This window comes from Tiliqua scincoides, chromosome 4, assembly GCF_035046505.1.
Source record: "Tiliqua scincoides isolate rTilSci1 chromosome 4, rTilSci1.hap2, whole genome shotgun sequence".
In the NCBI taxonomy this organism is placed as follows: Eukaryota; Metazoa; Chordata; class Lepidosauria; order Squamata; family Scincidae; genus Tiliqua; species Tiliqua scincoides.
The window spans coordinates 93,087,083-93,111,836 of NC_089824.1; the positions used below are offsets into that span (position 1 = coordinate 93,087,083).

Here is a 24,754-nt window from a genome sequence, read left to right on the forward strand (position 1 = left end):
TACACACTGATCCCAGCAACAACAAAAATATCACACAATAAAGGTGACAAGTACAGAGTAGGCTTGAGTCACAATACAGTGCACGTTCTGCAAGTCAGAATTGGAACAAATCTCTACATTTTTTGTGGAGTATAGATGTGATCTTAGACAGGACTGTCTCAGATCCAGGATTTTCATTTGGAGGCATCCATAAGCATTCATGTTACAAAGTCATGGCAGCTCTATTCAGCTTGTGATATATGGATGGCGGTATACGCTGTCAAAGGAGCAGAAGAAAGCAAGCAGTGATGTTCCCTGTATTTTCCCTGTGTCTAGGCAGTGTCTAGGCATATCAGTTTAGCACCTTTCAAACTGCTAACTTCATATGAAGTCTGCCTTCATATGAGCTACAAGAAGCTCTTGACTCACGATCAAGCTGCTGAAAACTCACAGAATAAGCCCAGGGTTTTGTAGGCCCAAACCTTTTTCTTTCATTCTTCGTTTAAGCTTTCTAAGCTTCGTCTTCCAGAGCCCTTTAATCTGATGGCACGAACAGTTCCTACTCAGTAATTTTCAGAGTATTATTCAGAGCAACTTAATGTTTCAGTTGTTTTGTTTTTTTAAAATTATGCCTCTATTCAGGAAAAAAGAACTTGTGTAATCGGACTTGTGAACAATGTTCCCTAGCAATGGAGGAGTTTCTGAGGTAGAAAATTCTAATTTCTAAATTCTAGGAAGAATTTAGCAATGGAGGAATTTCTGAGGTAGAAAATTCTAAATTCTAGGAAGAATTTTTAGTTCTCCTCTTTCATACTAGGATGTACTTGGGTCACAAAGGAGAAACATGATTTCTCCCACCCTCCATTCTTCACAGAATTCAGAACATGGCAAACTGGGGACTTTCCAGACAGTCATACTGTCTAGAAAACTGTGGTGTTTAGAGCAATCAAATGCTGTTGATCAGTGACCAACCCATCATGGGAAGAAAATATTTTTTACCAGCAGTCATGGCTCTAGTCATATTTTCTAGCTATAGCAATTCATTACTATAGCAATATAGCACCTCCAACTAACTCAGTTGCTTCAGGCCCAAAAGCCATCTTAGAGGTCCAAAGAGACATGAACCACATCTAGCTTTTGAAGCCATAATTAAAATAAAAAAATAAGGCACCCCCCCCAAAAAAAGAGTGAGACATAGTTTAGTACCCCCTTTGAGCTTCAGGTCTAGGCCCAATGGCCTTCCTAGACCCAATGGCCCACACCCTGTTCTGATTAACCCTGTGTGGCCCTTTCATGTGAGGAAGGTATCTTGGCTAGTGTCATGGGTGGTTATGTGCTGCAAGCACCATGAATCTCACCCCCAAACACCCTCATCAGTTTATCATGTTACCCCCCACACATACACACAGAGCACAAAATGTTTCCATTTCTGCATCTTAAAAAAATTGTTTGAAGGCTGTGTGCTCTTATCTATGTGCTGCTGTTTGGTGCACATATCTCTGTAAAATAATTTTTTTAAGGCTATCCCCAGCAGCAAGGCAGCCTTAGGCTTTGCCCCATTGTCTAGCAATCCAACATATATGAACATATACCTTCTGGTGGAAGAGGAATGCTTCTTCAGTAGCTAGTACAAGAGCCAAAACAAGAAATATCCATGCAAATGAGAAAGGCCCTTCCATCTGCAAAAGCCCTAGGATACTATTTATCTGTTAGCAAATGTGTTTTGCTAGGCTAAAAACAGACGTAGTCTTGTCATCTGTCTTGTTCGAAATGTTCATGTTCTCTGCAAACTCATGGCAAATTTCCCATTTTCTTCTCACACGTTTGATGTACATGGAAGTGAGGAGAGGAGAAGAGAACTTCTAAATAATGCTCATGGCAGAACACAAATTATGGCCATTTATACCACCAAAAATAATGGCTCCTCAATATGTACCAGCTCCAAATTTCTGAAAAGCAATCACTTGTACTTAATTACAATGTATGTGCCTTGTTGGGGTTAGTCATTGGTAGCTGCTAGGCCAAATTCAGCTCTCTGACAGATGCAATCAGGTCCCACAGTTGCCAGCTATGTTGGCATCCTTCAGTCTTGGAAGACTATGGTATCGCGCTCTGAATGGTGGTTCTGGAACAGAGTGTCCTCTCCAGTGCACGAAGCCTGGGTAAAGCAGATATGGAGGATAGACTGTTTCCCATGCAGCAAATCCCCCCTCTCCACGTCGCTGAAATGGTCCAATGGAAAGGCAGAGGCCAATACGGTTGGTTCCAGTGACATCGCAGGAGTTGCCAGAACGTGACTGTGTTCAGCCATGAACTGCCTCAGGGATTCCGGCTCCGGATTTTGCTTCGAGCCTGACTCCTGAAGCCTTTTCCATAACTGGATGTAGCCACAAGGCAGTGGAGGTTTGGGATCAGAGTTTTCCTTCTCTCAGATGAGCTGCCTTCCCAGGCTAACACGTCCCATCAAAAATGGGGTGTGTGTGTATATTTCTGGGGCTCGATGGATTGAGCCCGTCATGCTGTTACTCCAGTGACTACATTGGCTGCCCATTCCATTCTGAGCCCAATTTAAGGTGTGGGTGATGACTTTTAAAGTCCTATATGGCATAGGACTACAATACCTCAAGGATCACCTTCCACCATATAATCCTGCACCTCTCCTCCTATCATTAGATAGGGTTCTGCTTAGGATACTGCCGCCATCTGAAGCCAGGGGAATGACAGCAAGGTGCAGGGCCTTTTCTACTGTGGCTCTACATCTGCAGAACCAACAACCAGAAAAATCTGAGGACAGCCCCCTCTTTATGTGATTTCTGGCAGCATTGAAAACAACTTATTTATTTTGCTTGGCATTTGAGGAGGAAACTTTTAGTACCTATAGGCCTTCTCTTGCTGTTTCTTATTGCTGTTTTTACTACTCCTATGTAATTTTTAATTGTTTTTGTTTTGTTTAAATGTTTTTATGAATGGTATTTTATCTTTTAACTTTTATTGCCGTATACTGTTCTGAGCCTAAGAAAAGCGGTATAGAAAGCTTTTAAATAAATATATGACCAGAAGTCACAGCAATGGGATTTGCCAATAGACCCTTCTAAGCGGTAAGCGGAAGACCCTAAGCCCACCATCTCTTACTCACTTTGCAAAGTGACCCTCCATCAAAACTAGCTGTTGATCAGGGGTTCGGATTCTAAGCTCATTCTAAAGCATATGTTCAAACTCAAACAAGTGCAACTGTTTAAGGGAACGTTACAGCACTTCATACAGCACTTCTGTTTCATCTGTCTCACTGTAATGAAAACATGAATGGTTTGGGCGCCAGCAAACATCCTGTGACTCTAAAGGAATAGCCACAGGCTCATGACATTCTCCAGAAGATTGTTTAAGAGCTACCTTGTGGTTGATCAGTGAAATCCTCCCAGCAACAGCTTGAAATCAAACACTAACACATAGCAACAGATTTCCATTAGTTAACCCCCTTTGTATTTCTTTTGTTGCATATTTCCTTACAAGGTACGAAATCTTAATTGACTGTGTATTCAAAAAGTCACTGAAGGCTGGATGCTATACTAGATAAATCTGTGCTGTTATGCACTTCATACTATTGGTGCAAGTGTCAGAGTCAAACCAGATAATGTTTTAAACACGTAATCGTTTCTCATTGAATTATTTTGTTTTGTTTCAAAAGAGAATTTGGAGGGGGCAATCCAGATTGGGACTATGGCACAAGAGAATTGGGACTTTTCACCTAAACCAGTTTTCTTCCAAAAATCATCCCCTGAAATTTTCCCCAAAGGTATCATTTGCTGCAATGGCACCTTTGGGAGCAACCAGCAGCTTCAGGGGACAATTTTCATACAGAAGGCAGTGCGGGGGGGGGGGGGGGAGAGATCAGACCTACACACCCACATGCATGCACAAACTGCAGTACTAATTTTGGTCAGTTTCCAGGCAGCTATTTCTAAACAAGCAAGTATAGGAAAAATAATTGCATGTTTAAGGCGTCATCTGGTTTGCCATTTTGGCTTCTTTCAAACTACTTGGGTACGAATGATGAGTTTGTGAAGAAGACACTGCAATCTGACCTACTGAAAATATATTGGCTCAACCCTTTAAACATAAGGATCATTATTCTGGGTCAGTCCAAAAGATCCATCTAGCTCAACTTCTGAACTCTGACAGCCACATGTCTCCATGAAGTTTGTAAGCAAAGCTTGCGGTACATCCCAGCTAGTACTCAAAGGGATCACTTTGTAAATCTGTAGTTTTGTCTAATGAATAAATTGTGTCATGTGCAGTTTATTTGGTTAGTAATTTCAGTAAAACTTTGGCACCACAGACCTTTTCGGAATTAGGGTCCTTGTTGATGAATGGAGCCTTGCAGGAATGTAATGTGAAAGGCTATAGTATAGCTGGGCTACGAATTCACTGATCAGCTAGATTAATTCCTATTTGGTTCTTTCATTTTAAGAGCATAAGAACAGCCCCACTGGATCAGGCCATAGGCCCATCTAGTGCAGCTTCCTGTATCTCCCAGCGGCCCACCAAATGCCCCAGGGAAATCTTGAAAAAGTCTCCCTTATGTATGAACGAATGAGCATGATCAAGAAACAGAAGCCATTGTAATGATATGCAGGTAAAGGGGAGGGCTCAATTCCTAGTGGGTCCCATTAAGTTCTAGTAAATAGGCTATCATTGGTGCAACTGTTTAAGGAGAACTGAAATGTGTTTCCTAGAATGAAATCACCATGGACTTCTGTTGATCATGTTACCAAAGTGGGAGCTCATTTCCCAGTTCTGAATGGTGTTTCTTGTTTAGATTAGACCAGGATCCAGTGGCATCCTTTTTTCATCATTTTGGGCATGACTAAGATCAAGCAAGTCTTATAGGTGTACCAGACCTTAAAATTTTAACATGTGTCTGTTTCCGTCTTTAAGATTATTTAAACAAAAACTTATTTAAATTATGAACTCCCAGGACTTATTTGACTTTGACATATTTAAAGACAATGAGCTAGAATTGAATTATAGAAGTAACCATTCATTCAAAACTCATGTGCTTCTTTTGTTTTAAACAAATTTGTTCTAATTTTACATGTGTTGCCCTTGGGTATTCAAAGGTTGCATCAACCATCCTCACAAGACAGCTGGTTTGACCTATATATGAAGTACTTCATGCTCAGTTAGGTAGAGTAAGATATGTCTGGTGTATTTTAGGCCTAAAATTGTTCTTGGCTCCCACGGGGCCAAAAACAAGAACCTGGTAATGGCAGACAGCTCCTAGCCCTTGCCAGAAGATTTGGACTTTGTACATTTATTTCTGAGAGTGAGCCTCATGGTTTTTTCCATCATGAGCAGCTCTCAGCTTGAATTTTTGATCTCTATCTTTGAGCAATAAATAGACGTTTGGAGAAGTTCAAACCATGACATGCTTATTCAGCCTTTCCCTTGGTTGGTATGAGGTAGTCGTAAGACTGGCCATGTTTGTCAGCATAATAGGGAGTAGAATAGAAAACTGCCTTGAACGCCAGGTTTTGTTAGGCTTTGCCTAGGGAAAGGCAGTATAGAAATTCCCAACTGTTCCTCTCTCTCTCTCTCTCTCTCTCTCTCTCTTTTTCTCTCTCTGCTGGATGCATACCTCCTGTCTTGAAGAAGGTGATGGTTCAGCATTTAATAAATAAATCTTCTGACCCCCCACTAACCTCAATAACTATATAACGTCTCAAATTTACCATATCAGTGATTGGATAACACCAGATATTCCTGAATGAAATACAATGATTCTTTTCAGAGAGTGTGGCCCTGTTGATTTTCCTTGACCTCTTTGCAGCTGTCAATGCCATCAATCATGATATTCCTTTGGATTACTTTTTCTGGTGGAGGTGGAGGTCAGAAATTTTTGGTAGTTCCATTCCTTTTTGGAGGGTAGTTCCAGGCTCCAGAAGGTGGTGCTAGGAAACTGTTGTTTCTTCCCCTGGGAATTATCACAAGGGTTGTCACAAGATTCTCTTTCTCTCTCTCTCTCTCTCTCTCTCTCTCTATTGATTAACATTGACAGTTAATCTCTCCCAGTGATTTCATAAGTGAAGATATAGTATCAGATGTAGTCAGTATGCTGATGACACCCCACTCTATTGTTCTTTTTCATCATATCCAGATGACTGTCATTTCCCTTAAGAGTGTATGGAATGAATAATGGGCTCAATGAGGATGAATATATTGGGGCTCAATCCTGACTAGTCAGAGCTGATGACCATAGGACTTTCCGATAATCAGCTAGTTGAGGAATCATTGGTTTTGTATGGGATCACATTCTCCTCTAAGTAGCAAGTTCATAGGTTGGGCATAATGTTCAACCTCATATTGCTGTTAGATTCTCAGGTAGCAGATGTAGTTGGAAGTGGCTTTTATCAGCTACAGTCACTACAGGAAGACAGACCTGGTTACTATCAATCATGCCTTGGTAAGCTCTAGTTTGGGTATTAGAGTGCAATGCACTTTGTCTGGGATTTACTTTGAACACGGTCTAGAAACTTAAAAGGATGCAGTGTCCTTTTGCCTGCCTGTTAACAAGTATGAACTGGTGAGTACACATCACACCAGTTCTGAAACATCTGCAGTGGTTGATACTAGGTTGTTTCCAAGCCCTTCTAAAAAGAGTACAATTTTGATCCTCAAAGCACCACATGGCCTGAACTCTGCCTACCTCAAGAAATGTCTTCTCCCATGTGAGCCCTGGGAGGCTCTAAGGTCTGCTGATGAGGCTTTGTTCCAAGTATCTTCTGTGAGTTGAGATTACCTTCTAGTTAGCAGAGCCTTTTCATTTGCAGCTTCAGAGCTGTGGAATACACTCCTTGAAGAGGCCTGTTGATGTTCTTTCATGGTGTAGTTTCAGAGACAAGTGAAAATACTGTTATTTCACCAGGAGTTTGGGGTTTAACAGGAAGTGTACATGTGTCTATTTTATTGCTGAATTGTTGTATTAAATTCTCTCATTTTATTTATGTATTATATATTAAGTCTTAAAATTGTCTTACCATATGAAACCATCTGGAGGGCCCAATCCTATCCAACTTTCTGCCACCAACACAGTAGCGATACAGTCCTGAGGTAAGAGAACAAATGTTCCCTTACCTTGAGAAGGCCTCCATGACTGCTCCATGACCCACTGCAGGATGCAACTCTCACCCTGTTGTTATGGCTACGTCAGTGCTGGAAAGTGGAACAGGATTGGGCCCTGTGTTTCATTTCTGTTAAAAGGAGGTATAGAAATGTGGTAAATATATTGAGGTCATTTTAACATAGGGAAAATGATTAAAGGGACAGCAATATGCATGCAAATATATTTAAAAGCCTTCATCAAAATCTTATTTCACTATACACTATAATACCCATGTTTTAATCACTTTCCCATTTCTTGTGGCCTTCAATGTGTATTTGAACCTAAAGGATGCACCATAATGAGTAATTTGCCCCAAAGTTCATGTCACACTGTAATACATCTGAACAAAGAGGAAACCATCAAATGAGGCAGACTGTCAAGCAACTTCATTAATTTGTTTTACCAGCAAATCATGCACATTAAATCCTGAAGGAATTGGTTGTTGTAGAAAGTGACCTTATCTGAAGGTCAGCTGAAGCCAATCTCATTGAGGCTGGATCTCCTACTCCACAAAGATATGAAGTGCTATAGTCAGACAGAAAAAAATTGTGATATCCACCTGTTGCTATTCCCAGTGAAAGGTCCATAAACCACTGGCAGATTTGACCTGTGGAACCTCTGAGAACTGGACTGGAACCACATCTCAGTCATCACTGTGGAAAACCATAAGCATCGTTGGGCACAAGTAGTTTTACTGGTGCTTTTCTTGCAATCTCCCTCCCCATGTGATTAATCATTGCCTCCTGTTGCTATATAACTTCCCTTAGTGGCCATGCCTGCTGCTGTTTTGTTTCCTGGTCCTGCTAGTTTTCTTCTTTCAATTCATGACTCCTACCTATGTTTGTTACATCATGTTCTTATCCCATCCTTCCTTCAGGGAACTCAGACCGACATAAAAGGTTCTTTTCTGCCTTTGCCTATTTTATCCTCACAACACTACTGTGAGGTAGGTTAGGCTTAGAGTTAGGCAACTGAAAGCCACCTAGTGAGCTTCATGGATGAAAAGGGATTTGGGCCCAGGTCTCCCTGGTTACAGTCCAAAATTGACCACTACACTGGCTCTCACTCTTTACACTCTCTCTTTTGACACCTACCTTTTGGTAATGACTTCAGTTTGCTCTTTTAATTTTGCCTGACCCTTCAGTTAAACACCTCAGGCAGACCATGTTATTGAAAAAGACCCAACACTCTGGAGAGTGAGGTTCTTCTGCTTCCTCTCTAAGAGAAACCGTCCCTACAGGTGGTTTCTACAGACAACCAGTATACTTTTTCTGGTTTGCCCTCTGGCTACCATGGCCAATGACAAATCTTTTTCACTACATGCAACCCAGATGAATTCATCTTAATAAATTTGCAACCATTAACACTTTAAATGTTTTTAAATTATTTAACTTTTATTACTGTTGCACCATTTATACAATTACATATAATTTCAATGCATCCATTGTACATTTTGCGTTTTTCATTTGTTTGTTTGTTTGTTTTCCAATGAGTGGTGTATTGGTGTCTGTGACACAGAATGGAAGAGAAACTGGAACTGCAATGAACGCAGACTTTTTTTTTCATTTTCACTGACCAATAAACAGAACTACAGGTGCACCCAACCACGGACATGCATTAAACTTGTCATGAGAAATCTAGGTAGGCTAAGTAGGATGAGAATGCTTTTTTTTTTTTTTAATTTTTTTAAACTCCCAAAAATATTTGGAGAGGAAGAATTGGAGGATTGGCATTGAGAAAAAATGTGGACAGCTACGTGAGTTTTGTCTGAGAGTTGCCATTCATCCACTGCATAAAAAATACAAAATAATAAAGGCTGTAAATTAAAAAAAAAAAAAACCCCACAGGAAATACTGCTTTCATAAAGATCTGATTGGTGTGGCACTGGCCCAGAGGGCAGAATCAATTACATCAACGCTCCCAAACCGCCAATAGAGAAAAAAGAAGTAAGGAAAAGATCAAATTCATTGGTGGAGTGCATTTATAGCAGTTCAGGTACAAAAAAGAGGTACTGCACTTTCAGACGGCTAGGTTGTCTTCTTGTTTTAACTACTGATTGAAATACAGGACTTTCTTTGTAAAGTTGGCAGAAAGTATATTAGATATTTTCCCCCACAAAAATACTATTTGGATCCCCCCCCAGCCACCACCCTTCCCTCCCTCTCCCGCCCCCTCAACGTAATGGGACAATCTGCTCTTTTATTTCTTTCCTTTTTTATTTTTTCCTGGGCAATACATATTTGTTATTTCAGATCTGAAACAAGTTAGTAGAGCTGAAAAAGTAAATTAAAAAAAAAAAAGAGAGAGAGAGACACAGGTTATTTTTTTTTTAAGTGGTTAAATTTTTTTTGTTTTGTTTCCCAAGAGGCTGTCCAATTTAATCTTTCACTGCTATGGTTTGATCCGAATTAGCTGCCGGGGCTTCAGATGGTTTCGCTTCCTCTGGAGGGGCCGCTGGCTCTGAGGCCTTAGGAGTAGAACTAGGTGCTTCTGTTGTTGCCGGGGTCTCCTTGGAAGAAGGTGCAGCCTCGCTGCTGCTAGGTTTTGAGTCTGAAGCTGGAGCCACTTCACTTTTAGTTTCTTGGGCTGCAGGTACTGCAGGAGCCTCAGTCTTTTTGGCTTCCCCTTCCTCTTTGCCTTTGTCATCCACTTTACTAGTAGCTGTGGCTTCTGAAGGCTGGGAAGCTTTTGCATCGCCACTGGGCTCAGAGGGTTTCGGCGCTTCGCTGCTGGCTGGAGGAGCAGTGGCTGAACTTGGCTCCTCCGGCTTGGGCTGATCATTGATCTTCGGAGGCTCTGCCTTGGCGTCGGCCACAGCCTCGGCCTTCTCTGCTTCTGGCTTCTTGGGTTCTTCCTGGCTCGCGGCTTTATCTTTCTCTCCTTCTTTGTCTTCTGTCTTGTTGGCAGCCACCTGAGCATCTTTCTCCCCCTTCTCCTCCTTGCTGTTCTCCTTCACTTCTGCAGTCTCTGTTGCGGCCTGCTGATCGTTCTCTTTTGGAGCCTCTCCTTCCTCAGCAGCTGCCCCCTCAGCCTTCTTGTCCTTGTCTTTTGCCTTTTCATCATTCACATTGTAGCCCTTCTTCTTCTTGCTCAGCTTGCCTCCCATGGTGGAGCTCTGGAAAAAAGAGAGAGGAAAGGGTTAGAGAAAGGCAGTCATGATGCCATGCCACTTGGAAGACAAAAACTTAAATGAGCTTCTTCTTCATATACAATACACAGACCAGTGCTGGGATTTGCCACAGTGATCTTGCTACTGAAGACCAAAGGCACAGCTACATTACAGATGTGGTTTTATACCTCATTTAGCTGCCATGACTTTCCTTAAAGAAGTTAATAGTTTAACAAGATAATTCTCTATCAGAGTCAGAGCTATGTTTCTCAGGGCTCCTTCACTAGAAGACAGGATCTTTGAGCCAACTGAAGTCTATAAAGTACAGATATCCTCAAAAATACCATTATTTATTTGAGAGACAAACATTTATTTATTTATTTCAGCCCCATGCTGTTCAAATCATTACATCATAAGGAGGAAGCTTACATTTCCTTCTAGGTACCAACATGAACAGTAGAGAAATTATTTTTTTTTCTTGGCATAAATATATACAATTACATTTTAACAGAGAAGTGTGACCTGTACTTCCCCTTCTCCAGAAAATTAAACCAATCTTATCAATCTTCTTTTTAACTTGCCTCAAAATTCCTACCAAAATTTCACTTTAGGAAAAATTGGGTAGCACTTCAATGCTAGAATCAAAAAGGCCTTGGAGTAGGAAGGTTTGTAACCTCTTCATCTGGCACTGCTAATACATGTTAATGTTAGAATCACTTAGGCCGCAATCTTAACCAACTTTCCAACACTGACATAAGGGCAGTGCAACTCCAAGGTAAGGGAACAAACCTTTCCTTACTTTGAGGAGGCCTCCATGACTGCCCCCTACTGCAGGATGCAACACATGCCCCACTGGCACAGCTATGCCAGTGCTGGAATGGAAAGTTGATTAGGATTGCATCCATACAATACCAATTATATCCCATTGGGAATGTTATGAATGGTAGTATCTTGGTGTATGGATGAATTAGGAGACAAGACAAATGATAATCTAAAATATAGTCACTTTTCTAATGCATTGTAAGGGGGGCAGAGTGTCAGCCTCTGTAATAAAGTCTCTATGTAGTTCTCATATACTTTATATTCCATATACTTCCATATACATTCCATATACTTAAAGATAGATGCAACAGAGTATCCCTTATTTTTCAAAACATTAAAAAAAATTTCCAAATGAAACTATGGGCAACATTTTTACATTACCATGATTAACATTTGGTAGGAATGTTGGGGGGGGGGCAGAGACAACCAATTTGCAGACCAGATTCAGAGAATGGGCCACCAATGGATTATTGTTGTTTGAGATAATTTAAGTTACAGATGATCTTATGTCCAAGGAGCTGAACTTGCCAAATCCAAAAGCCAGTTCAGAGGTGGCTCAGACTACAGTCGTACGTACGCTTCTCAGGGAGTAAGGCTGTACGTGTGTCTAGTCACTGAGTGCATAAGATTGTGCTGTTGGTTTCCCTGAAGCTGAATGAACATCTACATTCCAAAAAAAATGGTAACCAGTTGAAAATAAGTATGTAGTTCTATAAGCACTCCACTTTCAGCTCTATGACTAATGCTTGATTTGTCTAATTTTCATCCGATTGCATGTATTTGGTTTGTAATCCCCACCCCAAAAAATAAATATTTTCTCAAGTTAAATAGCTTTCATTGTATTCACTGTATACAAATACGTCACAAGCAAAAACGTTTGAAGCTACTTTGCAATCTAGACTGATTCAAAGCCAGTTTGAAGAACCAGTTACTGAACCACATTTCAAAGTTAGTGTCTGAACTGGAGAGTTAGCTACTGATGAGCCTGCATTTCACCAATGAAATCAAAACCAGTCTAACCCAGCTTTTTTTTAATGGTTTGATTGTTTATTGCTACACCTTATCATTTGATAGGACATAGTGGAAGTCCCTTATTTATGACATCATATCCTTCATCTTGAATGTCTGATCTAGCAAGCCTACTTGTGCACTGGAGTGCAGGACTGATTCATGCTTCAGCCATCTTTCTCACAACTTCTGTAACATGAGAGGAGAGTACCTTGTGGGTACTGCATTGCAACACCTGCAATGAGGTTTATGGGGCTCAGGTGACTTCAGGAACCCACAGTGGGTACAAGGATGCATATCACTTTATAAAGCAATCAAGATTTTAACCAACTGCCTGATGCAGCGATCTTCAACCCATTTAACACAACACAATAGTTCATAGGTGCAACCCCACCTTGGTAAGGAGCACAGTCACTGAAGCTTAACAATATTAGAGCCACCCCCAGTTCTCACAACTCATGCATGTAGGTCACCATGCATTGCTCTGACAATTTTGTATAAAGAGAGCACAATTTTCATGCCTATCCAGTCACATTGCACTTCAGAGCAGTTTTGCAAATCAGCAGGAACAAAGATTTAAACAATAGTGAGAGCTATATTTGCTTCCAGATAGCCAATCCCCAATTAAGCCTCTATTTGTTTGCTGGCAAAGCTTGGATAACACAAGCATGCTTTTGTTTGATGTGCTCCTTTCACTTTTCAAGTTTTTGCTTTTTACATGGCCAACAAAACGCTGTCATTATGACTGGGGGTGGGGGAGAGAAAGGCCAAATGAGCTGCCAGAGAAGGGGCTCTGCTTCCATACAAGGTCCCTGTCATTGGTGGCTGGCAAGTTGCCTAGTGCTAGGCGAGCAGGTTCTGCCACCTCTACAATGGTGTCCCCAACAGCAGCACCTGACTGTGATCCATCGGAGTGAACAGCAACTATGCAATGATTTGGGGCAAAATAAACAGGCCACTTAGGGGCCCGAAAAGAGCAGATGCGGAATTTGCCCCTGTTCTAGTGACCACAGTGATTAGGGTTCAGGTCAAGTTTTGTCCCCCATCTGAACTGGGTCTCCCGGTTGCAAAGTAGATAGTTATATCTGCTATATGCTGTGATTGTAAAATGTATATTCTTTCAGCTTGTTCACATGGTTAGCAGCAATTGCCCATTGCCATTACTGATTCAATTCAAAGGCTGTCACTAAAACATGGGAGAAAAATCAGGGATGGCACTGGACACAGAGGCAGAGCCCAGTTCTGTCCTCCAGACTTTTTTTTTTTTTTTTTTGCCTCTCCCTCCACCTCCAGCTTATCCTTCTGCACCCCATTTTCCTCTTCCCCTCACCCAGATTGCTCAGTTCTCTCCCCACCCCACCTGTCTTGGCCTTCCCATCTCCCCACATGGGGCAGCCACATTGCCGCACACAGTGTAAGCTTAGGATTGGGCTGTTTCTTTTTAGATTTTCTTAACTCTGTGTAGAAGTCATGTGTGGGTTGGCCTGCCCTCTGAAGTTCACACTTGAGAAAGTTAAAAGACTTCTATGTGTGAGAAAAGGGAACAAATCTATTGTAGTTTCACAGTGAAAGGGCCTGCCTGTATATGAATATATCGAAGCATACTATTGTTCAGTCCCAATAGCAAATGTTCTCACGGTGCAGCAGCTCTGTAAGGTCTCAAGCAGAGGAATGCGATAGCAGCCATGTGACAGATCAAATATGTCAGCTGACTGGCCAATTGGCTGCCTATTATTTGACAGCAGTCAAATATTCCATGAAGTCAGAAACATTCTTGTGTATATGAAAATCTACCATCTAACAGCAATGGCTGGTGGGCTCTAAAGACTCAGAAGAATCTGTGTAAGGGTTTCCTACTGCCCTCTCTGCCACCACAGCAATATGAGGAACATGAACAGGCATAGCAGGGCCAACAATTGTTGCTGGGTTGAGACAAGGATTGGTATCAAGGCTGGAGCAATCCCCGCCCCCCACTTGTAACTGTGAAAGTCCCATTAATTGCAAATGACTTGCACCAGAGATGTTCCCAGTAGGTTGTGCCCAAAGGACTTTAGATGAAACTGATTAAAACATCTGGAGATGAAGACCATGGAAAACAACACAAGGCATGGCTAACTCTGAATGGGCTTGATTTCATTATGCCCAGAGCAAAATTGCATTCATAATGACACAGGAGTGAATAAAATGAATTTGTCAAACATTCTCCTATTTCTGTGGCTTCAAGGATTTCTTTGGAAAATTGTTTTGTTTTTTAAACACAGGACTCTAAATATAAGGAATATTCAACATGCTCCCAGAAGTAGTTAATGAAGAGAGAACTAACACAAGAGATTCCTTAAATGATACTATGATCCCACAGCTATTAATTATAAGCCATGCCCAGGCATTGGGGGGGGGGATTCACCCAAGTCCAGAAATCCAGGCGGAAAACTGAAAACTGCCTAGGGACTTAAGTGCTAGTCCACCCTGCCACAAAATGCAGATGAATTATAATATTTTATATTATGCACATTTACCTGCCCCACAGGCTTCCTGCACCCTCTGGAGAGCATTTGCAGCCTTGGTAAGTCTAAAATTAGCCCCATTGTCCCCAGTGCCAGCACAATTGCAGGAGCGCCGGAGCCATCCCCTTCCCTCCCCCACAAGGACTTACAGCGAACCAAACTCTCCTGGAGAATTTGGGAACTGCTGGTTTACATGCTAATATAACTTTTATATTTAATTGCTGTATTTTTAATTCAATTTTTCAGTTTCTATACATTTGTTTTGAACTACTGCATCGGACTCCAGGAGTTTGGAATGAAATGCACTAAAATGAGATATACAGTGGTGCCTCGCAAGACGAAATTAATTTGTTCCGCAAGTCGTTTCGTACTGCGAAAATTTCGTCTTGCGAAGCGCGGTTTCCCATAGGAATGCATTGAAATTTAATTAATGCGTTCCTATGGGCAAAAAAAGTCAGAACAAAGTCAAATTTGGTTTACAAAGTGTTTATTAAGTGCTCTTTAAAGGCATACATACTGTACAGAGGATTTCAAAAATTTCAAGTACAAAACTTCAACTTTTTAATTTTAAAAATTTGTCTTGCGAAGCATGGCCATAGAAAAATTCATCTTGCGAAGCACGGCATAGAAAAATTCGTCTTGCGAGTCACCAGAAAAAATCGCAAAACGCTTTCGTCTTGCGAGTTTTTCGGTGTGCAAGGCATTCGTCTTGTGAGGCACCACTGTAATAAGTTTCAAAGTAGGAATAAGTGCCAGGAGAAGAAAATGGTCCAATGAAGAAATGTAAAGTTCATTTTGTTGTTGTGCTGTATAGTGTTAGTGGGGCATGGCAATAGGATGTGGCTATGGGCCGTGTCATGACAAATGCCTGTATTTCAAAATTTACTACTATACCACTGATCGCAAGAATTACAAGTTCGAGAGTTCCTTAGTCCCTTAGGCACTGACCATACAGTCAATGTACAGTCAGTACAGTGTCTACTATCTTCCCAGTAGCCCAATCCTGCCATCCACAATGTGTAACAATATTACATCATTACCCTATGTTATTATCTGGTGCACTCTAGGAAAAAAATGGCAGCTGGTAAGAGCTAGCCCCTGGGAAGACAGTAGGACTTCAAGTGTTACTGCCAGCTATCTGCAAATTCTACATTATCTACATTTTCAACTGTAAAGGATCAATTATAAAAAAGGATCAAATCTGCTGCTACCACTACTGATAAGACACCCCCAACCCCTCCCACCAAATTTGCAAAACGTCCCTGGGTTCCCCCCCCAAATTAGCATATTTTTGTCCCACTCCTAACCCCCACCTAAGCACTGTCAAAATTTGACAGAAGTGTTGGGTTAAAATATGTTTGTCACAGAACCATTAGGTACAGTGTACAGTTAAGAGAAACCAAACTGGGTGGTGTTACATGCTCCAACAATCTTATTAGCCTGCAGCAGCTGTACCACTGAACATATGACAAACTAGTCAACCCTCCTTACTGACACAAGGCCCTGAGTGTAAAATGTAAAACTCTACCAATGTCCTTAAAAACATTGCAGAATTTCTTTCAAATGATCAAGCATGTTTCTTCAAGTGGCCCCACACACAGCCACACACACAGGATAACATAATAGTAATAAGGCAGAGAAAGACAGGTTGTGCCCTATACCTCGGTCATATAGAAGTGGGAAGATTGGCAGGAAAATGCATGTAGTTTGTCATTCAAAGTAAGAGAAGCTGCCACTACAAAATTCTTTCTCCCTCATGCCTGAAGAAACACAAGCTCTGCTTTTCTTCACAATTGTTCAGCCTTTAAGGAAAGGCAGTCTAAAATGGTTTTATTTTGTCATGGTTGGCAGTGTTATCCTAAAAGGGGGAAGGGGGATGAAAGTGTTGTTATGTGTTTTTATTCCAGATTAATATTTTAAACAATTTCAAAGCATTTTTAGTATATATGTGTTTAATGCTTGTGGCTGTCAGCAGACATAGCCACAGGAATAAAAGAGGCATAAAACACATCTCTCTCTCTCTCTCTCTCTCTCTCTCTCTCTCTCTCTCACACACACACACACACACACACACACCTTCCGAATTTAACTTATAGGAGCCATTTAAGATTTGCATGCTACATGTATGAACAACTACAATGAACCTAAGGCTGCCAAACACAAACAAATTAAACATAGAGAAGATAGCAACCTGAAACAATAGAACTGAACATAGCATTGAATTGCTATGGAAACAAACTGGTTTTAAAGTGCAGGGGAAAAGGCACACACACATACACCAACATAGCAAGGAGCCATTAAACATTTGCTTACTCATGAGTAAACACAGCCATGTAGCTCAGTTTCACTTGCTAGAGTTCAATACATTTATCAGCTTGGAAAGAGGGACTTCCTTTTCAAATGTTTTTGAGGCTGTGTTCATCAAATCAGGACAATTCTGGTGGTGTTGCATACCTACTCATGAGTAAATGCACACTGTGGCTCAGTTTCACTCTCCACAGGGCTCCATGCAGTTTCCATGGCAGCTTCTGAGCAGAAGACTCTACAACCAGTTAAAGCAACAGAGCTCTGAGAGAGTTTGGGGCTTAGAGTTTTACCATTTTAATTGCCCCTCCTACAAGACAAAGCTGAAGTCTTCTTGGCAATTCAGATGTAATATGTTGCAGTTCAAATAAATTTATATCATTTGGTTTCTGAAATTGCATTCCCAGGCTCAGTGTTTTTTGAGCTATGTCCCACGGAAGCCTAGGGTGCCTCAGAAGCTCATCAGGGGCTCTTCAGTGAGACAATCAGTAATGGTAGACAAGCTTGCAGGAAAAAGAGCTTGCCCACCACTCTCTGTCCCCACCTGCGATAGCCACAGTGGAATTCAAGGTGTATTCTAGGTAATCCTCAGTTTTGCAGAGGAAAGGTGAAGACAAACAGGCCCACGTAAACAGTTCATAAAACATGCCCCAGAATTCTTCATTATGTTCCAGAATTCCACGGCAGACACACAAGGGTTCCTCAGTAGACTAGTCAATATGGAAAAGAGTCATGGAAGGTAGAAGTTTGAAAATGTTTCTCTATGTTCGTGTCCTTCAGGGAATCAATACAATGGTGGCTGCAAAAAGTATAATAGGGCGTTTTGCTTGATCTTAGCCAAAAGGCCGAGAAACAAGTACAGAGTGGGAGATTCCAAGAGGGAAGAGGATTTAAGTCCGTTTTGTATATTCTTACAACTATGCAGATAGAAACAAGGTTGTATTTCACATTTTGTACTCTAATCCAGACAAGGTGGGCGGTTCACAGCACCCTGACACACTGTCTGTGAGCTGAGATTCCAATTCCGCAAGCTTCTGCACGGTCCAAGAGGTAGGGGGCGATTTATTTGTCTCATGGTGGGCTTTGAAAACGCAGGCCTTTAAGAAGACACTTCTTAAGCACTCCTAGGTATTTCCCATTTTTACTTTGACACTCTTAACTACTACAACACAGTGGCTCTCAGTGTACCCAGAACCATGGCTGTTGTATTCAGGCAAATTCCAAGCCCTTTCCCTAACCCAGCTTTCATTCAAAAGCAAAAACTCTTCCTTTCTGTTGTTCCCTGAAACCTAAACACTTAAAGGAATACAAATATCCCTGAGAGAGTCCAGCCCCAACAGGCCCTCTCATGTCTGCAGCCTGAATACATTGGGAACAAACCTTTAAAAACCAAATTATTCATGTATAATCCTCTATTCTGTCAGCAGGCGTGCTTAACAAATGCCTTTTCGTGTACCCTGAAGTTGTTTTTCTCAAACTGTAAACCAGTCAGTCATTTCTTGCAAACAAATAACCTCTAGCTGTCCCACTACTAGGGCTGGGACTAATTGTAATGCTTCTACCATGTCAGGAAAGCCCTGATGTCAATCTAATCTATGAGAAGATTTACTCAACAGTAATGAATTGGTAGTGGGCATGGTTCTCTGCCCACTCTTTTCTACCCACTGCAACCCTAGCAATGCTGGACTAGTAAATGACAGAGACTAGAGTCAAATTAAGTTGAAAGCAGGGGTTGGCAATCTTTCTGGCAAAGAGACTGGATGTTCAGCAATGACATCATCTTGTCATTGCCAAATTTCTAGGTTGCTGAGCTTCCAGAAGCTGCTGCACAGAGCTTGGCTTGGGAGGTGAGCCTCCCACCCAATTTGCCACATGCCAGACAGGGAATGGCCAAACTGCCTGCCCAGGCTCACAGATTCCTTGTGCCACTGCACAGGGACTCTGCGAGCCTCAGTAGGCAGCTATGCCATTTCCTGTCCAGCATGTGGCAACTTGGGTGGGAAGCTTTACCTTCTAAGCCAAGCTCCATTCGAGCCAGATGACCTTGGATGGTGGGCCAGATCCAGCCCATGGGTCAGAAGTTGCTGACCCCTGTTTTAAAGGAATAGGAGCAAGAGTGGTGTAGTGGTTAGAGCATTAGATTAAAAATGGAGTGGCTACCACAGACACTCGCCTACAAGTCAATCTCACAGATAAGACAAGGACAGGTTTTCAGCCAAAATGGAATGTCCCATGACCCTTTGATAAGTCGGGGTAAAATTTAGGAAGTGATGCTTTTGTGGAGGAACTGCAGCTTGCCCTGGAGCCTGATTAAAAGGGGGGAAAGAATCTGAGCCACGTCACTGTTTTTCAAGATGTTAACAAGATGCTTATGTAGTACTGTGTGCCATTCCCCCTCCTTAAATCAACCAAAATTGCCCATTGCATTGAACTGCTAAAAAAAAAAAAAGAAAGAAAAAAAGTTTGAAAATGCAGAAAAGCATTTGTAGTTTTAAAAACTATCCAAAACAAATGCAGCATCAATATAAAGCAACATAGATAGCTGACCACAGCACAACACCCTGCTTTAGTTGCTGTCAGACAACTTTTTACACTGTTTACTGTCACTTTAAAAGACACTCCTGGGTTTGGAGTTAAGGAGCCTGCTCAGAAGACCCTACAATGGAGCTCCATCAAATGTAAACAAAGCTGCCTGTTTGTAAGCTATCTGCAATCACTCAAAATGTTCCTCTGACACTTCACAGACCCTCTGCAGGCACTATTAAAGCTTCGCCGGTCTTCTCCTGGCTGCCTAGACATGCCTGAACAACCCTGACCCCTGAGTGACTCGCAGATAAGACAAGGTGTCAATCTACACTTGACTTATTGGTAGAAATTTCTTGCCTTATAAGTAAGTATCTACAGTAGGTTCAAATCTCGGCTTAGCCATGAAGCTCACTGGTTGGTTGTGGGCTATCTCCCAGTCTAATCTGTCTCACTGAGTTGTGAAGATATAAATGTCACGCATAAACAATAAAAACAATTTCTGGTCAGGTCAAATTTATCCTACCATGACTGACACTTATCTGCTTTAAACTATCCCAGTGGTAGCTTCTCACATTACAGAACTACAGTGGGAGGATAAGGGAGCACAATGCTTTCAAAAGACTATTTGAGATCCCACCATAATATTTCAATGCATTTCAATGTAAGTAAGTGTAAAGTCATGAGAGTGGGTGTCAATGGGCAATTTTTCACAATGGAGAGAGGCGGAAAGTGGAGTGCCCCAAGGATCTGTCCTGGGACCTGTACTTTTCAACCCATTCATAAATGACCTGGAGACAGGGTTGAGCAGCAAGGTGGCCAAGTTTGCAGTTGACACCAAACTTTTCCAAGTGGTGAAGACCAGAAGAGATTGTGAAGAGCTCCAGAAGGATCTCTCAAAATTGGGAGACTGGGCAGCAAAATGGTAGATGTGACTCAATGTAAGTGTAAAGTCATGCACATTGGGGCAAAGAATCAAAACTTTACATTTAGGCTAATGGGTTCTGAGCTGTCTGAAATAGATCAGGAGAGAGATCTTGGGGTCCTTGAGGACAGCTCGATGAAAGTGTCAACCCAATGTGCGGCGGCAGTGAAGAGGGCTAATTCTATGCTTGGGATCATTAGGAAAGGCACTGAGATTAAGAAAGCTAATATTGTAATGTCGTTGTACAAATCGATGGTAAGGTCACACCTGGAGTATTGTGTCCAGTTCTGGTCGCTGCATCTCAAAAAGGATATAGTGAAAATGGAAAAGGTGCAAAAGAGAGCGACGAAGATGATTACTGGGCTGGGGCACCTTCCCTGTGAGGAAAGGCTACGGCATTTGGGCCTCTTCAGCCTAGAAAAGAGGTGCCTGAGGGGGGACATGATTCAGACATACAAAATTATGCACGGGAAGGATAAAGTGAATAGAGAGATCTTCTTTTCCCTCTCACATAACACCAGAACCAGGGGACATCCGCTAAAATTGAGTGTTGGGAGGGTTAGAACAGACAAAAGAAAATATTTTTTACTTAGCATGTGGTTGGTCTGTGGAACTCCTTGCTGCAGGATGTGGTGACGGCATCTGGCCTGGATGCCTTTAAAAGGGGATTGGACAAGTGGATTGGAAGAAAAATCCATTATGGGTTGCAAGCCATGATGTGTATATGCAACCTCCTGATTTTAGAAATGGGCTATGTCAGATGCAAGGGAGCGCACCAGGATGCAGGTCTCTTGTTGTCTGGTGTGCTCCCTGGGGCATTTGGTGGGCCGCTATGAGATACAGGAAGCTGGACTAGATGGGCCTATGGCCTGATCCAGTGGGGCTGTTCTTATGTTCTTAATATTAAGATATTTCAGTCCAATGACAAAGAAAGAGCTTCAGTGTTCAGCGAACAATTTGTTGTTTACCATGCAAATTCTAGTTGCATAATAAAGTGAAGACTACCAGCTAAGGAGCACTGGATAAGAAGGGTTTGACAAACGGTAATTATGGTTAAATTGACTTACAATAAGAGACTATTGGGCAATAAGCATACCAAACTTCTCAAACAATGAAAACCATTCCTTAATTACTGGAACAGAATTAAGAAGTATGAAAGAGTTAGACAGGAAAGACGGAAAATGTTATAATAGTTTCTCTCTCTTTGGTTTTATTAAGTCAGTGGTTCCCAACCTTCATTGGGACACAACACCCTTAAGGAGGGTAGCATCCCAATCAGGGACCTGTAGTGTTGTTAGTACAGCACTTCTGAGTTTTGCTGCCACCAAAAACAGGTAAGTTTTTAAAACCCTTTTTTACTTACCTGTATTTGGTGATGGTGGTGGGAGACAGTAAAACCTTGAAAAACTCACTAACAGCACTACGAGTCCCCAATCAGGTCCCCAAAAAATGCCTGCCGGGGGGGTCATGACTCCTAAATTGGGTACCACCATATTAGATAAATGTTCATTTCTCTTTTGCATTGTCAGTATATTGTATATCACTCTTCTTATTAATCATCTCAACAAATTAATTTTTTTAAAGGACATAGAGTCTTTTGAGTCAACTTGTAAAAGTTGCCCAATGCTTAGGATTCATTCTGAGTGGGGTACCCACCACTACTGTGCAAGTACAGCAATATTATGGCACATTTCTTTCTATAGGCACTGAATGAGATCAGCACAAATATTTAGGATTTCAGTACTTGTGTCAGGAGCTGTTGATATAAATTGTCCTGGGATGAGTTTAGGATTGGGACTATGGCAATTACAGGGCAACAGTCATAGCCTGATGGTGAGGGAGGGCAGCATTATAGGCGAAGGGGGTGCGGTCATAGCACATTTTCTCCACATCTGGTAAAATATCCGAAGGAAAAAACTTGCCAACAGAAAAGAGGCCAGAGATCCTTGCTGGGTGCTCAAGAAGTAAAGCCAGTAAAGCCTACAAGAAGAGCTCTGGCTCTTGAGTTTTCTGACAAGCTATTATGATCAAACTGGTGGAAAGAAAGAGCATAAAAGAGGTTGCAGCCTGCAATTGGTGTTTAAGGGTCATTTGACAACTTTTACTCTGTAGTTTCAGCTTGTGACGAAGCACTTGGATAGGGCATGGAAGATGACTCCACTGGCTTTGTGATGCAGAGGGCCTGATTGCTTGACATCTGGCAGCCAAAAGCGACAGGGGACAATAGTTTAAGTTGCTGGCCACAGGATTATACGAAAATAATGAATTGGTGAGAATGACAGATGTACTATGTCAGTAAAACAGAAGTGGCATCTAAACTTGTTGTCCACACTTGTCTGACACTTGTCTGACACTGGGAAATTAAGAAATAATTTAACCCCTCTGGCAGTTCTCAGACTTCCTTTTCCTTGTTCGCTTTTCTCATAGTGGCTCTATCAGACCATGTTCTACACGCATTCCACGTTCTACTTCAGCCTTCTTGGGTTCTTTTTGCTCATTTCCTTTCCAAAATAACCATAGTCACTCCATTCCTTGCCCTGAAACTTCCTCAGTTCTCATACTCCTCAGCATCTTTCCTTCACCTGGAAAAGATGCTCTCTGCTCTTCAAAAAAGAGTGCAAACTTCAAGTGCAGTTGCCAACATTTAATAATCCTGCAACATTTGACCAAGGAAAGTATCTTTGGTGTCATCTTAACTGAACCAGAGATTCACGAAGTGGTACTGAGGAAACTGTTTCCATAGTGTTAGTGGCATAGCCCACCAAAGACCAGTCAAAATACTAATTGTAAATCCCCGTTCAGCATAGTGGAGGGCCACTATGCAAAGCTGTGGGAGGGGGCAAAGGGCCCAATCTCCATAATGCCTGACAGCCAGGTCCCATAGCAACAGGTGCTGCTCATCATTGATGCTACTTTCTGACCCCTTGAAGATAGACCATGGTACATCACAACAGTTGTATACAGAAGGTACTTAAAATCAGTTCCTAGCATGACCTGGTATGACTGGGACAGACCCTTATATGAAATCCTGAACAGTCACTTCCAGTCGATGTTAAGGGTACTGAGCTAGATGGGCCAAGGCTCTAACTTGGTATAAGGTCGCTTCATATGTTAACTTACATCTTTATGACATGTATAGCCCACCTTTCTTGCCTTTTGGTCGCTTACAATTGATAGAAACACATCACAAGCTGCCACACAAGCTCCTCTGGCAAGAGCAACCTCCCTACTGGAGGGTTCAGCGAGCAGCACCAAAGAAAATGTAGCTCAAACACATTGAGGAAGATCTGAGGAACCAGCAATTGACCATTGATGAGGTGAGAGATATCACCAACATGAATGACACAAGGATCCCAGCAGCGCCTATACTGGTTGAGAGGACAACCTGCTCCCTGAGCACCAGCTAAGGATTGAAGAAGATATCACAAAAACAAAACAATAATGTAACAGAACACACACACACACACACACACAAATCAGTTCAAACAACCGTACTCCCAAGAAAATCTACAGCAACATCCTCCAACCATAACAACCCATGATCAACCACCACTGTCCCTAAGAAGTGGAACAAAAAAGCCAAGTCTTTACACAGCATCTGAAGGAGGAGAAGGTAGGGGGGCAATTGCATCTCTGTCAGGAGAACATCCCACAGGCTTGGGATCACTACTGAGAATGCCCTGCTCTGTGTAGATGCCTGATATACCCCACAAACCAACAACATTCAGAGCAAGTCCTGAGAAGATGACTGAAACGTATGGGAAGGCATATATATGAGTGAAGATGGCCCTTACTGTATCCCAGTACCAAACCATTTCACATTTTAAAGGTCACAACCAGCACCTGGAATCAGGGGCAGAGCCAAGGGGGGAGACGGACCGTGGGTGCATGGGCTCCCCAAACTGTCACGCCAGCAGGGAAGGGCACCTGCTGGGATGCGAAGCAAAGACAAGCAAAAGAGGAACACCCACTGGGTGGGGTGTCTGACAAACTGAGTTTGTTTGTCTACCCATCCAGCAAACCTTGACCACAGAGGCCAGTTCAGCAAAAAGCCCTGGTCTACCCAGCTGCTAGATCTGGGCTCCAAGTTCAGGTGGGAGCCCAGGTCTACCTTCCCAGAAAACCTCAGCCATGGAGACCACAAGTTCTACTGGGAGTCCAGATGTACCTGGCAGGTAGAACTGGGATTCAAATCCAGGTGGGAGCCCAGATCTACCTGCGTAGCAAACCTCAGCCATGAAGCTCACACATTCAATCGGGAGCCTTAGTCTTTCAGGCACATACATAGATCTGGGCTCCAAGTTCAGGCAGGAGTCCAGGTGTACCTGTCCAGGAAACAGCCACAGAGGTTGTTAAGTTCAAGGGGAGCTCAGATCTACCCACCTGGTTGACCTGGGCTCTGGAGTTCACATAGCCCTCAT

The 24,754-nt window shown here is 42.2% G+C and overlaps 1 protein-coding gene across 1 annotated transcript in view; it reads right to left on the reverse strand.

The window, feature by feature from the left end:
• Window positions 1-9,326: 9,326 nt before the first annotated feature.
• The window catches only part of BASP1 (brain abundant membrane attached signal protein 1), a 74,038-nt gene continuing 58,610 nt past the window's right edge, over window positions 9,327-24,754 (reverse strand). The window contains exon 2 of the mRNA XM_066625865.1: window positions 9,327-10,253. Within this exon, the coding sequence (XP_066481962.1) occupies window positions 9,516-10,244 (729 nt within the window). The 5' untranslated portion in view covers window positions 10,245-10,253 and the 3' untranslated portion in view covers window positions 9,327-9,515. The remainder of the gene's footprint in view (window positions 10,254-24,754) is intronic.